Source organism: Microtus oregoni, unplaced genomic scaffold (genome assembly GCF_018167655.1).
Source record: "Microtus oregoni isolate MIOR12 unplaced genomic scaffold, Mior012 000025F_ref0000491, whole genome shotgun sequence".
Taxonomy (NCBI): domain Eukaryota; kingdom Metazoa; phylum Chordata; class Mammalia; order Rodentia; family Cricetidae; genus Microtus; species Microtus oregoni.
The window spans coordinates 17,818,248-17,835,445 of NW_024543084.1; the positions used below are offsets into that span (position 1 = coordinate 17,818,248).

Genomic DNA, 17,198 nt, shown 5'->3' on the forward strand with positions numbered 1-17,198 from the left:
CCTAAATGCATTTAAATGGAAGAAGTTATCTTCGCCACACCCTCTCCCCTCTTAGCTGATGGTTATTACTGAGAGACACCGGTGGAGAGCAAAGGGCAAACACACAGCCCGTCCTAGAGCAGCATCCACAGCAAACCCTGGCAGAGGTCAACAGCAGATGAAGAGCTAGGGTTGCGTACACGTCCTTGGTTATTAGTATGTTCTGGGCCAGGTCTGAAATGGTGTCCTCTGCCAGACAGAGAAGGTAAATGCCGGAGAGGAAGGAGTTCCCAGACTTTCTGTCAGGACAGTGTCTGGGCAGAGTGCCTGTGATGTCTCAGGCCTGTGGATGCAGAGCAGCAGGCAGCATCTTCCACCACCTTGAGCTGCACATATCCATGGTACCTGTGGCCCTGACAGGGGTGTGACCACACCTGTCTCAGACAACTGCAGCTGTTTCTGCCAAGCTGACCTGGGAGGTGGGCTTCCATCCAGTCCTTGTGTTCCTCAGATCCCCGGAGGGGGATCTCAGGCTTGAAGCTGCTCTGCAAGCCCCTGCCAAGGTCCACCCAAGGCCCCTTGTCTGCCTCACCTATAGATTTAAGGCACTGCTGCCCATGCTCCACCAGGCTTTCAAATCAAACACAGACTGAGGGTGCAGTGGAAGGCGACCACCTTCTTAAGCGCTCTAAAGTACCTGCCACCTCATAACCTTTTTATTTTCCACAGTGACGAAACCGGAGTGTGTCTTGGTGCTCCCCCACCTGCAGAGTGCACACAGAGGCCTCGGCAGCCATCAGCTCCCATCAGGCATTTTTCCTGCAGACACCATAGGTTCATACAGGAAGATTTTATAGACGCTGGCAGGCTCTGCCTGCCTGGCACTTCCCTCCTTCCTGCCCCTGAGCCGTCATCCTGTCGCCTCCCCAGAAGGGCCTGTGGGCTGTCTGCCACGGAAAACAGGCCACTTCTACGTGATGATGCCTGTCGGCATCCTGGCTCCAGAGGTGCTGGCTGAACTGTGGCCGACAGCCTTTACTGCCGGTTTCTCTGGACTGGGGTCGGGGAGGACATATTTTTTCTAACATTCAGAAGAGACCATATCCATCAGAATTCTGTAAGGGAGAACCAGGCTACAGCTACAGTGAAGGCCATGCTGGGCACAGGCCAGGATATCCCAAGTCATACAGAACTCCCCACAAATCTTTGGGCTCCTCCACAGATCACACCCTGCAGAGAGCACCCATATTCTTACACAGCTTCCTGCCTTGTGAATTGTTTTTACCAAGCTCTGAATCCTCCCAGCATTGGGGGATGGGGCTGGACAATTCTTGTATTTTCCAGGTGTGAGAGTAACTATGGCATTGTGTTACCTGCCTGAGTTAGCATAGTTCAAGGCTTCAGGGGATGCTATTCAAGTATGTTATTCAGTGTACAACCTGGGAGGCTGCTCCCAGCAGCTTTCTCTCTCTCTCTCTCTCTCTCTCTCTCTCTCTCTCTCTCTCTCTCTCTCTCTGAAAGCTGGGAAGCATGTATCAAGATTCTGAACATGTGTCCTGTCAGTGACGTGACAGCCTCTGTCAACAGGTCTCCTGTTGATCACACGAACACAGGGCCTGCTATGGCCCTGGGAGTCTGATAACCAAGGGATGGTGAGCAGCCTTGCTCCTTCTGTGGACTTGGTTTACCTACATCATCCTGGCTCAGAAAGGAAAGAAGGTCACCCCCAGGCTTTTGAACCGGACTCTTGTCTGCTGACGATGCTCAGCATAGGCCAAGTGGGGTGAGCCAGGAAGATGTTAGCAGACTAGAGGAGACCCTAAAGGCTTTGAGAGAAGCTTGGCAATAGGTCTTTGAAGATAGTTTTGGAAAGACACGGAAAGGTGAGGTGGGCTGAACTGTTGTTGTGCCTGGGAAAAGCAGAGACAAAGGCAAAGACTGAGAGGGGCTGGGCTGGCAGGACACAGCTGTGTGTGATGTGGCAGGTGAGGCTTGGGGACTTGGGGAGACACGCAGATTTGACCTGAGAAGAATAAAGAACCCAAGCTGTGCTTGGAGAAAGCATTTCCCACCTGGGCAGTAGGAAGTGAGGGTTAGAAAAGGCTTGGTCAAGCAAAAGAGCTGGAAGGCACTCAGCATGTCCAGACTCCAATGTGGGCTGCACCACGAGCCTCATGAAATGGGGAATGCAGAGAAAGAGAAGGGACCATACTGACACTCAGCGCTACAGAGTCACAGGGCACTGGGCAGCCATGGGCAGGGGGTCAGGCTCAGTCCCTCTGTGGAGTTCTGTGGAGACACTAGCAGACACAAAGCTCCAGAAGGCTTGAGCTCTGGGTGCCCTGTGAATGTGCCTGTGCCGAGTGTTCATTAACTCCCGTGACATGGCGGCCATGGTGAATGTACAAAACACACCCAATTAGCCGGGCCTCTGTGAGCATTCGCACTCTTAAATCTTCCTGCATTTCGAAAGGGTTAAAGCTTATTATTAGCATATAATTTACAGTCCTTTCTCCCAGGGAAGGAATAATGCACAGTAAATGCCACATTCATTTTAATAATACATGTTACAGTCTGTGCCCACATCTGCACAAAGGTAAAGGAGACAGATTTTTTTGACATGTCCCACTCTGCCATCTAAACACAGGCTTTTTGTTTCTTAAGTGACGGAAGGTTTAATCAAGAAAGCAGGCAATTCATCAATCGAAACGAGGCAGTGTGCGTGCGCCTGACAGCACACACATGGTTGTGTGCAGAGCGAGCCTGGCCACCTGTCAACCACCCCTTTACATCAGGATGTACAAATACGCGGGCTGATCAATTCCCCGTCCGCGCCTGTTCAGCTCTCCTTTTCCTTATTATATTTTTCTTTAGACTTGATGTCACTGTCAGGGCTGGGGCAGATGGGTAGACAAGGTGAGCCATGGCCAGAACAAGTGGTGACAAAATTCCTCTCACCTTTGGCACCGCTTACCTCCCTCCTGACCTGAGCACTGCTGTCAGTCACGCTTTTCACGGCACTGGGGAACTTTCCCTACACACTGCACTCCCTGGGGAACTTTCCCTACACACTGCACTCCCTGCTGGAGCCTTCGCTACTACCCAGGCGTTCTCCTAACACCTTTCTACCTCCTCCCAGGTGTTCCTGAGCACCCCAGTAGAGGATAAAGGGAAGCCGAGCTCACTCAGGCCAGGAAAGCATGCCCACCAAAGGCCATAGGGACACTGGGAACACAGAGCCCACATCCCTCGTGCACTCCCACAGAGACACAAGGTTCTTTCCTTGGTGGCAACCATTAGTGACCCACTCAACCCATGTACGAGCTAAAAGGAGACCTGCAGCATATGCACAAGTGGAACCAGGTGTAAATCCTGTTACCCAAGACCTTAACCCTTTGCACCAGGGCCAGGAACAGCACACCACACAGGAGATCAGGGCTTCCCTGCTGTCTGAGCCTCAGATCTCTGATTCCAACCCTGCAAAGCTTCACTGAGGCACGAGACTTACTTTCAATGTTTTGTTTGGGCAGTAAGGTCCCACTCTACAGTTCAGGATGGCCCAGAGCTCACCGCAACCCTCACACGTAGCTTCTTCCGAAGAGTTGGGGTTACAGGTAGGAGCAATCACACCCAGGTTTTCACTCTCCTTCCCCAGAGAGAGAGAGAGAGAGAGAACTAATCACTCTAAATGAAAGGACCGGTGCTTGGGATGAAGTGTTCTGCTCGTGTGGCTGGTGAGGTTTAAACAAGCAGTCTCTAAGAAACACAGGCTCTTTGCCATAAAGCACCCTCCCCACAAGACACACAGTCTTTTCTCCACAAGATGAAGAGCTGCTGGCAGAAATTTTATCTCATTGGATGAAATGTATAAATCACGAGTTTCATAATACTGATAATTAAATGTCCATCTTCCAATTTAAATGAGAACTGGATTAAAACTGCATGGAGAAAGGCTGATCCGCAGAAATCATTAATTATTTTTAATTGCTTCGTGCCTTCGCAGCCCACGACAGAGTTCCACAGCTCATCCATAGATCTGTATTTCAGATAAAATTGTCCCCTCTTCTACTGGAAGAAGAAGCTGGACTTTGACCCGAGCACCTTCAGTCCTCCTTGGTATCAAACACCTTGAAAGGAAGTCGGTTTTAAAAGGAGTAGCCATGGAGGCCAGGAAGATGGTTTTTCTAGTAATCAAAGAGAAGACTTGGGTGGCTGGGGGTAACCTAATGTTGGGGAGTGGGGAGCTGAAGCCATCATGCCCGGGCAGTGAGCCCAGACAGATCTGGGTGTGGCTCTCACTGGGGGGGGGGGGGGGGATGGGACACAACGACGACTACCCAACTGGGCAGTGAACAAAGATGAGTCCCCACCTCTGCTCAGCATGGGTCCTTGTGTTTCCTTCCTGTGGCCTCCTTGGGGCCTGTGTGTGGGAAAGCTTGGGTTTCCTAGCTTCCATTCATATTTGCCTTAATTTTACTACCTTAAACTCCCATGTAAGTTTTTCTTGGAAAAAAAATTAACTAATTTTAAACTGGGGTTTAAAAGGCAATTGGAGGGAGGAAAAGAAAGGGGGAAAACAATGTAATTATATTTTAATTCCCAAAAAATATTTTAAATGGGCAATTTTGCAAAGCATGTAACTGCAGTCAGCAAAGGCCCGAGCAGCCCAGCTTCCGCTGCTTTGGGGGCGTGTTCATTAAACACATCTGCCACGGAACTGAAGAAGCACCCTGGGTTAGGACTGTGACATCGAGGCCCTTTGGCTAAGTCCCTCCTCACAGGAGCCCTCTGGCACAGATGTGCCTCTCCTGGTAGAAGCCTGGCATAGTACTCCACAGCTGTGGGCAGAAGGCTGTGCCCTAATATGCATCTCACAAAGGTCTCAAGTAGTGTGGGTCATTTCAACTGAGAAGGGACACTTTTCCCCAGGGCTGCATGGACTGTTCTCATCAAACGCCATTATTGGCACAGAAAGTTGGGTGTGCTATGAAATTCACCCCAATGTACATATTCATAGTTCTCTCACTCATGCACAAAGTTGCCTGATGGACCTGCTACTTTCAACATGTGTCTGTGGGATTCTCATCCATCTGGGGTATCCCACAGACAGAGCAGAACTGAGGAGACAGGGCTGGTTGCGAAAGGATGTGCGTGTGCACAGCCACTCTGTCTTTCTGTCCCGCCTTCAGGAGAGCACAGCTGGAGCTGTCCCCCAGTGGCAGTGCTCTAGGAGGAAGGGGTGTTCTCTGTGATCATGAAAAAGGATGCTGTGCCTTTCATCTTACCCACCAGAGACTCAAGCCAAATCCAGAATCCACTGCCAGACAGCCAGACAGCTGCACCGACATTCCCATCCTATTCCCAGACACTATCATCTTCTCACATCCAGTGAAGGGGTTAACCTCTCCCACTCTCACAGCTGAGTTTAGGTTTCAGTTCTCTGAGAAGGGCAAAACAGGTGTCCCTCCCACAAAGGGCCATTTAGAGCCAGCCTCACAGTGTCTCAAGGACAAATCCAGCAGCCCCTTCTGAGTCACTTCCAAACTTGCACAACCTTGTGCAAGTATGTCCAAAGATGATACAACTAAACCTCAGCCAATTAAAAATATACTAATATAACTTCTGCGTGCTTAACCAATCGTATTCAAGACAACCTGTCTCTGAAACTCCCCGTAGCTATGCTTAAAAGGAGCCTGCATGTTCCTCTCAGGGCTGTCGCCATTTCACACGGGTGAACGACCTTACATGCAGGCTGGAATAGTAATAAACATTCTTTGCTTTACATATTATTTGAGTCTGGGGTTTCCTATGGATCTTATACAATGTTAATTTTATTGCACGTATTTGGGGATCTACCTAAGAGCTTTCACCAGCTTAGCACTGAAAATCCCAACACACTTCCCCCAAACCTACAGTTTTCTAGAAGTCTCATCAGAAACCCCTTACAATGAAAGTATATGCCCTAAACCCTTTGTATGACTATAGAGGGTCCGAGTTTTATCCATGGATCATACAGAGTCCAAAAACAATCTTATTTATGAAAAAGGGAGGAAGTGGTTTCTGAAGAACCCTTTGAGGTTAACCCAACAGCCACTGAAACTGTACACAGCTGCTGTTGAGTTGAAGCCTGTCTTTGAGACGCCCACCCCACGCTCTTGGTGTGTGTAATGCTTCCCGAGGCGCCTCTCTAGTCTAATAAACTACCACCCTGCTTCATGCTGCCTCATTTTGAAATTCCTATTAGTATCAAATCCAACTGTGTCCTGTTTTACTTGAGTCTGGGTTCCTAACGCAGGCATGTCAGGCAACAGAGTGCAGCTGTGCCTCTGTCCTTGCTACTGCTGACAGGAACCAACTACAAAAACAGAGCTTTTAGTTAACAGGCAATGCTGGGCCGAAGAGCTGGCTCGGTGGGTATGAGCCCTGGCTGCTCTTTCAGAGAACCTGAGTTCAGTTCCTAGCACCCACATCGGGACTAATAAGCATCTGCAGCTCCAGTTCCAGTGCCCTCTTTTGGCCTCCGTGGGCATTAGGCAGCACACAGTGCATATTCATACGTGCAGACAAAGCATTCATTGACATAAAATAAAAAGAATAAAAAGTTTAAAAAGTAGCTTAAAAAATTAGATATGATCAAAAAGAAAACTATTAGTCAGGGATAGTCGATAGGGTTGGCTGTGGAAAGACTCAGCCAGATCCACTTGGGGTACGGAGGCCAAGAGGAACCATCAAGGGGCTCAGATCTCAAAGGCCCATGCAGACAATAGTTATATGTCTATGGAACTCACTCAGGAAAGGACTGCAGGATAAAGGCACAGGCAACTGTGTGCCCAAAGTAAGAAGAACATGACTTAAACATGTCGGTGTGAATCTTTCTCCAACTTATATTTTAAAAATGAGATCTCACTGAACATTCAGCTGTCTTATTTTTTTGGCAACATTCTGTGTACTTTATTTATGGCTAGTTAAAAAGCCAGGCCACCAAGCAGACAGTTTGTAGGACACCCTTGTCCTGGACATGGAAGAGGTGCCCCCACCTTCTCTGCCCACTTCACAGGAGCACCTTAAGAGGGACAGTCTTCACCCTAGTGCGTGCTCTCTCTTCTTCTCATAAGTCGGACTGCAGCTCTAAGAATTTTCTAGAAGACATTCCCATAAGAGGAAGGATGAGGCTCAAGGGACCACTTCACAGCTTTCTTTTTTTTTGGGGGGGGGGCTTCAATATGGCAGCACAAGGGACATAAATATTTTAGAATTCTAGCACTGAGCCAATGAGCTTCTCAGTCTTTTCCACGAGCAAAAAACAAACCTCTGGACTAAGCTGATCAAGACTAAACTGATGAGTGCTGAGAACTGGAAACCACTGGATGTCTATGAATGGGAAGGCCTCACAGGCAGGGAACAAACTGGCTGGAGTCGGTGGGCCAAGGCCCTGGAAACAGTCAGCTGGCAGATCATGTGACTACAGACAGAAGGGTTCTCACACTGTTTCTCAGCAAAACAGATGCTGGCTCAGTACCTCCCGCCCTGCCTGGGAACACCCTGGATGGTCCCTGCCGCTGCTGCTACAGAAGCTGAGCTAAGGCTCTCTATGTGGTCATCTGAGCAGGGACTGTCCTGGCTCAGGGAACAGGGATCCACACCACTAGATATCAGTGAACAAACACTGGAGTGTCAGTTCCCCACACTATCCAACAGGGATGCCTTTTACATTTCCATTGTTTTGATATTTCCTCATCTCAGGACAAGGCCATAAGTCAGAGAAATGGTTATCAATAGCTCCAGGACCACAGACAGCATGTCGGAAGTTTGCATCAAAGGCTGAGCACTGGAAGAGTGAAGTGATCTGCGCTGATGGCTGGGAGGAGAGCGGGATGATTCATGGTATGATCTGCAGAACCCCTACTGTAGCCAAGTCCACACCAGGCTAGGCTGGCTGGGGCACATATCACCGTAACTGTTTCTGGATTAACCTCTGAAAACCCTTATGCCAAACTGAGCTGTGTGCCACTTGGTACCAGATAGTGTTTATGTTGGGGGTGACAGGGTGGTCAATCAGGTAGTCAGTATGGGAGGATGGAAGGGAATGGATGACCTCCCCAGACCAGTTACCATGGTGAGTCTCCAGGGCCTACAGGGTACTTCTAGTGGCCCTGTGAGAGCCTGCTTCTGGCAGAGTGATTGATTTGGTGCTTACAGCTGCTAGGGAGACTCGAGCTGTCTGTGGCCTGGGCTGAAGCCTCAACTACCTCTGAAGATAAAACCCCACAGATTGTTATTTGCCTAATGGGACAGGAAGTTTCTGAGCAGCGTCCCATGTATCCGAGGCTGTTACCTTGCTATTGCTAAACCAGCAGCTGAAATGAGCCCAGTCAGCACCTCATCAAAGCTGCATTGAGGAAGCAGCGGTCCAGAGGCAGAGTAACATTCCTACCAGACCAGAGCATGTGCCCTATGGGCCATTTGCTGAGGAAGCATCGACAGCTGGGAAAGCCATCAGAGGACACAGGCATGGCGAGTGCAGCCCAGTGCAAACCCTAAGATTTGTACGCTGCTGAAGAAGAGCAGTCAGTGCATGAGGGCACTGTCCCTGCACAGTCTGAGGGAGTGGAGCTGGGTGTCACAGTCCTGTTACAAACCACTCTGCCGCCAAGCATGTGGGAAATAGTCAGCTTTTCTACCAAGCAGGCTATCTCTCCACACTTGTAAAGTTCCCTATGATGCTGCTGAAATAGCCATGGTACAGAAGCAATGCTCCCCAGACACACACTCACCCTCCCACCCTGGCTCCTGGAATGCAGCCAGAGCCTCGACTTGGGGCTCCCCCCCTCCCAGCAGGAGTGTCGCCTAGAGATGGAACAACCTGCCTTTGCGTTCACTTCCAAACCTATTAGGGAGTGATCATAACGACAGAAACGAGCGCTGACAAGAATTACGCCACCGCTGGAGTTCATCTGCTTAGTAACCCGAAGTTGCAGTTTTTAGAAAAAAAGAAAGGGAGAGAGAGAGAGAGAGAGAGAGAGAGAGAGATTACCTTTTGAATAACCGATTCATTATGGGACATGAATGAATGTCATGTTCCCGTGTTCAAAATGTCACTCAGCATTAAGGATGTGTGCTAGTAAGTGGCAACGATTTACCACATTTGCCCGACAGACAAACACCCCTGTCTGGGGCCCCAGCGATGGGAGGCATTTGTGGGTTTCCTGGGCTCTTAGCAAGTCACCTGTATGTCCTCACACCTCATGAATCTCGGTTCTGCAGTGAGGCTGCCCCACCTCCCCCCTCCAGTGAAGGTGACAGGAAAACTGGGGCTGGTGAAGTTCCTGCCACAGTAACACTATCCATTTCCAGGTCGAGTTCAGAAACCACAGACTCTAGGTGAGTGAGGGGAAGAGACTGTGCCCCTCTTAATGCTGGCTAGCTGTAAGAACATGAGGCGAGGACAGGCAGGAACATGGCAGCTCAACACTGCTGTGTGTCGGGGGGCCCTGCTTGGGCTGGCAGGTAAAGGATATGGTGAGTACCCCTCAGTCTTCCCTCAGCCCGAGAAACCCACACACTGTCCATCACTAACTTCCAGACGTGCATTTGGCCTTTCTCTAAGTCCCAACACAGAAGAAAGAGAAGGCCAGGGAAAGGGCAGGCTGGTGTGTAGGGGGAGGTAAGAAGTGGCAGCATGGAAAAGGTGGCCACACGCACAGTCTGCACTGGCCTGTCACAGTGGCCCGCATACCTGAGAAGGCAGCCACACGCACAGTCTGCACTGGCCTGTCACAGTGGCCCGCATACCTGAGATGGCGTACAGATTGGAGAGCTGGTACTCATAGTCGGTACTGGTGTTGTTTCTGCCTCGGAAGGTAGCTGGTAGTGTTAGTGAGATGTGCCTGAGAGAGACAGGGGAGAAAGGAGGTTACGAGGAGACTCAGAAAGCACACGATGTCATCCACAGGTGAGCAGCAGCGTGCAGTGACCAGGGCAGGTCCTTCTGGGGAGACCTCCATCTTCTCCCTCAGCCCCGGCCCTCTCAAGGAACCAGCAGCCATTTCCTTCCTCCCTTAGGGTATTCCACAGAGACTGGCAGTGAGGCCCAGGCTTCAGTGTGGCATATAATGGATCAGCATGACCAAAACACCCAGGCTCAGAACAGTGGCTTCCACACCCACCACAGTCAGTGGGGATTTTACTATCAGGTCAACTGAGGAGACTAGCAATCTTTGACAGTGAGCATGGCACCCTGGTTTGAGCCACTGTGTCCCACCCGGGCCAGAGGACCCAGTAGGTGCTCAGGAAAGCACCTTCCATAAGTCCACAAAGCTGGCTTGAGCCTGTGTGCAGAGAGTAGAAGCGAGCCTATGTCAAGAGCAAGTACCCCTCCCAACACGCTCATGGTTGTCTTCAGCCAATACTGTCAAGGAGAACCACCGTGGTACAGTACAGAGCCAGCAGGCATGGGGAACACAGCACCCCTAACTTCCTGGAGGGATGGATGCCAGGGGCTACCTAGGGATTATTCAGTCACCTAAGCTTGGGCTATACCCAGGTTTTGCTGGCAGGACAATGACATCAGAATTCCTGCTCTCCCTGCGAGGCCTCACCCACCTGCTGGAATGTTTTCTCTCAGGGCTGAGGGTGTGCTCGACAGCAAGGCCAGACCTCAACTTTGCACCATTTTCTAGGACACTTTCTGTCACAGAGTAATTAAATTATTGAATACTTGTCAACCCAATCAAGTGTTGAACTTAATCCTCTAGGTCCTTCTGTGGTACCAACTGCTGCTGGCTCAGTCATCATACTTCTCTGCATGGCGTTTCCCAAATGGACTTGTATGTCCCATGCTTCTCTGCCATGGAGTGAAGCGGGTGGGTGAAGGAAGAAGGCAGCAGCCACAGCAGCCGCAGCAGCCAGGAGCTCACAAGAGGAGAAAGGGGGTTTCTGTTTATATACATGGGGTGAGACGGGGGTCTGGGAACGTGGAACTAAGAGAGCACAGAGACAGGCGTATTGAGGAAGGAGCTGCTGAACAGGCAAGTGTTAAACAGAAATCAAGTTTCTACATATTTTGCGTCCAAAGGACGGAAGCAGGGACTCGGGGTTGAGGAGAGATCCGCAGTGCTCAGGTGAGAGGAACTGAGTCTGGAGTTCCAGTTCCGGTTCCTGGAGTCAGACACAGGGTGCCAGCCTTACATCCAAAGTTTAATCTCCATAGATAATGACTTATTGAGGAGGAACCGGCCCCTCCACAGCAAAGCCAGTAAGAAATTTGGGAATGACAGACAGTAGATGCTCACATCTTCTGGAGGGAACGGCAACTATCAGGATAGAAAGGTCACTCAGGCAGGATGGCAGTGTCCTGGCCACATTTCTGAAGTTAGACTCAAGATCTAGTCTTCACACAGTAGCCCAGCAACCCCAACAAGCGACAGTACACTGCACACAGATGGACAGCGAAGGGCACTGCCCTCCAGAGTTTACGGGATGTGGTATTCTATCCCAGTGCCAGAACCTTGGAGGGCGTGGCCTCTGAAGGATGTCATCTCCAGGCAGACACAGGTGCTGCAAGCAGAGTAGCTGTCACTCACACGTAGTATGAGTGAACCCTTTACATAGGTGCAAGGTTTAACCTTATCAACGTGATAGGATTTAGAATCTCCATGGAAACAAGTCTCTCAGCATGCCAGGAAGCAAGTCTCCAGATTACTTTGGGGTGGGAAGTCCTACCCCAACTATGCGTGGCACTGTGCCATGGGCTGGGGTCCCTGACTGAACACGGAGAAAACAAGCCGAGTGGCAGTGCTCATCTGTGCTTTCTGACTGTGGACACAGTGGCCAGCCGCCTCAGCTGCTCACGCCTTCACCACCACCACCACAGACACTGTGGACACAGTGGCCAGCTGCCTCAGCTGCCCACGCCTTCACCACCACCACCACAGACACTGTGGACACTGTGGCCAGCCGCCTCAGCTGCCCACACCTTCACCACCACCACAGACACTGTGGACACAGTGGCCAGCCGCCTCAGTTGCCTACACCTTCACCACTATGACAGGCTGTACCCTCAGGTGGCAAGCCCAAATAAACCCTCCCTTCCTAAGTTGCCACCATCCTAAAGTCCTGACTCCTGAGGTTTCACTGGGACTTTCCCCTGCTTTGGACTGCATCTTGCTCGCTGTGAGGTCCTGCCAGCTCAGCCTGGCCTCCCACACTCCCGTTCACCAATCCCAGCTTCAGTTTTTCGTGTCCTATCCCTTTGGCTTTCAGACCTGATCAGGCCTTTGCTCTTGCTATTTTTGTCTGCCAGGAATACTCTTCTGCAGCTTCCCAGATGCTGGCTTCTCCGGCCAGGCTACCTCACAGATACCTGCCTTGGTCACCCTTGGAGAGATGCCCCCTCCTATGAGGTCTTTTCTAACGATGTCCCCATCTACACAGTCCTCCCTCTGCGGGGCAGAATTTTATCTCCATCACTTTCCTCTGCTCGGTACTCCAGTGCTGAGAACAGAGCCCTGCACAGTCACACTTGCACAATTCAGGGGAGATCCTGCAAATTATCTCAGACTTCCTGAATGAACAAATTTGATCGTGACTTATAATTAGGGATAACTTTGGGAATCTTCCAGCAAGGCTTTCCACTTGCTTCCTTCTCAGCCTCAGTCTAGGCTGGTTAATGGTTTGGAAAATGCAGCTGCCTGATTCAAGGATAACTTTACACAAACAATAAATACTTTCCTTGTGGCATTGCTTATAAAGCCAATGATATCAAATAATTGGGGGACAGATGAAGCTATGGTACAAGTGTATGCGGAAATAGTTCAAGGTCTTTGTACAAATCTCAGGAGATTGCTAGATGGAACAAGCTGGCACCCATGAAAGAGGGGACAATCTAGTTTCCACATTTGAAACTGGAACCTGCCAGCCCCAGGCACTCCCAAATCGAGACGAGGTCATAGCAGTGCACGGCAGCAGAGAAGGCAGGGACAGGACTGCCCAGGGGCCAGTCTGTTTGCTCTGCCCTCTGCAGCTGGGCCAAGAGCTACACAGCTTCAAACGCCACCAAGATGTTCCAGGAGGTGACTGTGGCTAGTGCTCACTTTGCAACAGAAGCAGCAGGATTACAGGAGTGGGCTCCAAAGGTGCCCCATCTACGGGTAGACACAGTGGCTGTGGAGATACCCTTGAATGATCAGGAAACCTAGAAAGCAGGCTGCCCTCTCCTTGGGAGTCTCGGGGATCATCAGTGATAACAACTATTACTTGATTCAGATAACAATTTTTCCAACATCAGCTGATGGAAGGCATCAGGGCAGTATCTGCCCGGCTTTCCTCTCTCAGGACCTGCCCTGGGAAGACAGGTCAAACCTGCAGGGCTGGGGCTGGGTGCTGCTTCTGGAGCGATCACAGTGCAGAGGGGCTGGCGTTTCTGTAACAGATGAGCACCATGCTGCTGCCAACAACAACTCCAGTTAAAGAGATGCTAAGGGAAATTTCACTCTTGCCTCCGAGTCAATGTGAGGCACCTTATTCAATTAACACGGCCACTGAGCCTCAGCCCTGAACAAAAGTCCTTTAGTTACAGATGACATTTTATTATGTGACAGTAGTTGCCAGCACAATTTATTTCCTTTGAGTTTGCCTTTTTCTTGCTAATTTAAATCTGTATTTTCTAGTGTTGATTCCAAGTCTGTGTGAATTTTTTAAAGCAACCATCAATCTTGTGGACCCAGTGGTCAAAAGGAATGGCGACGGTGCAGCCGGGCCGCAGCAGACCCCGCTGTCTCTTCAAACTGCTGAGGACTGCACGAGGAGGCGGTGGCTAACTTGCAGCTGGAGGTGGCTACTGTTTTCATGTTATGTCCCCTATGCATACACATACAGCCTTTTGTTCTGCCACCTTCTGAAGCTGCAGACTCCTGCATGTGCTCCAGGAACCTGGGGGTTCCTGAGATTTTGGGTGCGGTACAAGGTCACAACTTTCTACAATATTAAGCTATTTGGAAAATAAAATGACTTTCCTTAAAAGGGACATTAAAAAAGCATAAACAAAGCCAGGTGTGGTAGCTTATACCTATAATCCTAGCATATAAGAGGCGGAGGCAGAAGGGTTACTATGAGCTCCAGGCCAGCCTGGGTTATATAATCAATCCTAGGCCAGTCTCATAAACAAAACAAAACAAGAAAACAAAATCCAAACCAGCAAAAACTATAAAAAATTCAATAAATGAACTTTGAAATGATGCAGCTAAAAAAAATGAACAGAGGGCTGGGCAGCTTGCTCAACAGTTAGGAACACAGTTTGTTCTTGCAAAGCACCCTCATCAGATGGCTTATAACCGCCACTAACTCCAGCTCCAAGGGCCCACACCCTCTTCTGGATTTCATAGGCACCTGCATTCACATGTGCATACCACACACACAAATGCTCACACATATAATCACAAAATAATAAAAACAAATATTTTTAAAATGACAACAAATGCTAAGCCTAGAGAAAATAAGCTCAAACATGACTTCCGCCTTGGGGCACATTCAGAACCCTTACTGAGGGGACTCCCACACGGGGGTGGGGTGGGGCTTCTGCCTTGGGGCACATTCAGAATCCTTACTGAAGGGGACTCCCACACGGGGAGCGGAGCGGGGCTCCCTCCCAGACCCCAGATTAGGCACACCTGAAGACAACGCTGTAAGCTCACCACAGAAAGTTACATAGACATAAGACAGTGGTTAAGGGGTCAGGGCTGGGAGACGCTGGGGAAGGACCATGTGTGGAGTGGAACCTCAGTCACCAGGAACTAGGTCTTTGGACGGCGAACTGGGGCTGCTTTGAGGACCTCCTAACATTGCTGGGGCAGAACAAGGAGAAGGGATTTATGAACTGGATGTGTTCTGTAACACAGCTGTTAGACAGCTCCAAACAGCATGTCACAATCAGCCCTGAGGGACAACCAACTTCTGTGTGTAGGTTCAGTGTCAACAGGCCTGAAGGATGTCCAGATCTTGGACACGCGTGTGGTGTCATCAGCAATAACCCGAGGGGAGAGTGGACTCTACCCACGCCACTCATCTCCTGCTTGTCATTGCTAGTATTTTTTTTTTTTTTTTTTATGAAACAAGGACAAAGCCAGGGGAAGCCTCTCGAAGCTGTGGGCAGGACTCTAAGAGGTGGCACAGGGGCAGCCCCCAGCACAGCACTCGTGTGAAAGGGCTGTCTCACCATCACACATCATGCGTCTGTGGGACTGTGGGGCATGACCAAGGGCAGTGCACAAAGGAGAGCTGAAGACAGTGTAAGAATCGCGCAAAAGCAATAGTAATTGAGTTAAAGTGGTGGTGGGGGCTGGCAAATGGCTAAATGAAATTCCCTTTTATTCACGCAAAACACTACTGGGAAGAAGTCGGCTGTGAGGCGCCGCTTCAGCGCCAGGTGTGAGGACATGCTTAATGAACGCCACTTAATGAAGAAAAAGACTCTGATAAAACACCTGGTGTGAGCGGGGTGCGGGAGTCACGGGGAAGGGACCTTCGCTGCACCTGCTGGCATTTTAATCAGCACCTTTTGGAGCATCCACACTACAAGCTGGTCAACAGTGTCAGAAAGAGGTCCCTGGCCAGTGCCCACACTCGCTGACAGTCTGGGGACTCTTGCTTCTTAAGGACCATATGCTCAGGGGCTGGCACACCCTGGAGGTAATTAAAATGGATCGTTTTCAGCTGGAAGGACCTGGCCAGCATGCAGACCTCTTAGCCTGGCTCCTGCTTCCGGGTCCTCTGAGCGCCACATCGGACTGAGCTCTGGAGGTTCCAGTAAAGCTTCTTGGACCCAGCTCCTTGGAAACAGAAAGGCAGTGCTTCAACAGCTATGCGTCCCACCCGCCATGTTCTCAGTTGTGCTTTTTCTTCTCTTGCAGGTCCAGAAGGCCATGTCCAGGAAAAGCCACTGCTGTCACTTGTATAGTCTGATGTGGCACGTTTCCACACCAGTGAAGGCAAGTGAGTGCCGTAAGCTTAACTCAGAAGCGCTCCATGCCCAGACAGAAACTGAATCCTAACTGTCCTAGTGAGCAGGGCCCCATCCAGGAAGAGGGGGGTGGTATCCGTGTGCACCAGACTGCTCTCGCTAACAAGGGGCCACAACTGGTTATTTTTGTATTTATGTGTGTGCCATGGTGTGTATGTGGAAGTCAGAGGTCAACCTATGAGAGTCAATTCTTTTCTGACAAACTTGGTGGCAAGTGCCCTTACTCACTGGGCCATCTCACCATCCCTGTCCATTCGTCTTTAACTGGGCTCCTGCTGTAAGCTAAGCACTGTGCTAGCTGCTACAATGGTTTAAGAAGCCAGAGCAAAGCATATTCTCCCAGTGGGAATCTACTGACCACAAACTGAAACAAATACATAAATCTACTGCAAAGCGAAAAGCTCTAAAATTCTAAGGCTAAAGGAGTAAAAGGTTGCAAGTTTTGGTTTTAAAATAAGGAGGGATAGGAGCAACAGCCAACATCTGTTGAGAGTCTCCTGCATGGCCTTAGCCAGGAAGGGGAGAAAAAGCTCAAGATACAAAATAGCTATTCATGTGTCAAAATAACAACTCAGAAGATGTCACATGGCGAGATACAGGCAATGCAGGGTCTGAGAGGGAGAAGTGGGAGACTGGTGCTGGCTCAGATAATGGAGAAAGGTTTCTGGGGAAGGAGAACGCTAGGGGCTTTGTCCCTACAAGCACCCGAGACCATGACAATCACCACTGTTCTACAGGCCTCGCGACCATCTCAACAACCCAGTAAGGTATACACTATTCTACACCGGGGACAAAGTGGCTCACAGAGGTTAAGGAACTTGCCCAAAGTCATATAAAGTCAAAGAAAATGGCCGGACTCTCATGGAAACCATGCTCCTTCTACTGCGCCCGCTACCTTCCTGATCCACTCACTCCCATCCAAGCCGCTCATCTGCCTGGATCAATATGACTCCAACTACCAACCCGACTATACAGTGAGCTTCCCTCATGGGCCATTCTCCCCGGCCCCCACAAAAGCATAATGCATTGGATAAGTCAAAAAACAAAAACAAAAGCTGTCATAGGAAGACTAAGGAAATCATAGCTCCCCGAGTTCCTACTGTGCGGCTTTTAACTGTGTGCAGCTCGACAGCATATGGCAAATCAATTACTGGTTTAAATCTTAAAACAAAAACATGGCAAATGCAGCAGAGAAATAATCAAG

The 17,198-nt window shown here is 49.9% G+C and overlaps 1 protein-coding gene across 1 annotated transcript in view; it reads right to left on the minus strand.

Moving 5' to 3' along the window:
* Positions 1–17,198, minus strand: part of Mvb12b (multivesicular body subunit 12B) — a 157,004-nt gene that overhangs the window by 69,364 nt on the left and 70,442 nt on the right. The window contains exon 7 of the mRNA XM_041674920.1: positions 9,772–9,866. Within this exon, the coding sequence (XP_041530854.1) occupies positions 9,772–9,866 (95 nt within the window). The remainder of the gene's footprint in view (positions 1–9,771; positions 9,867–17,198) is intronic.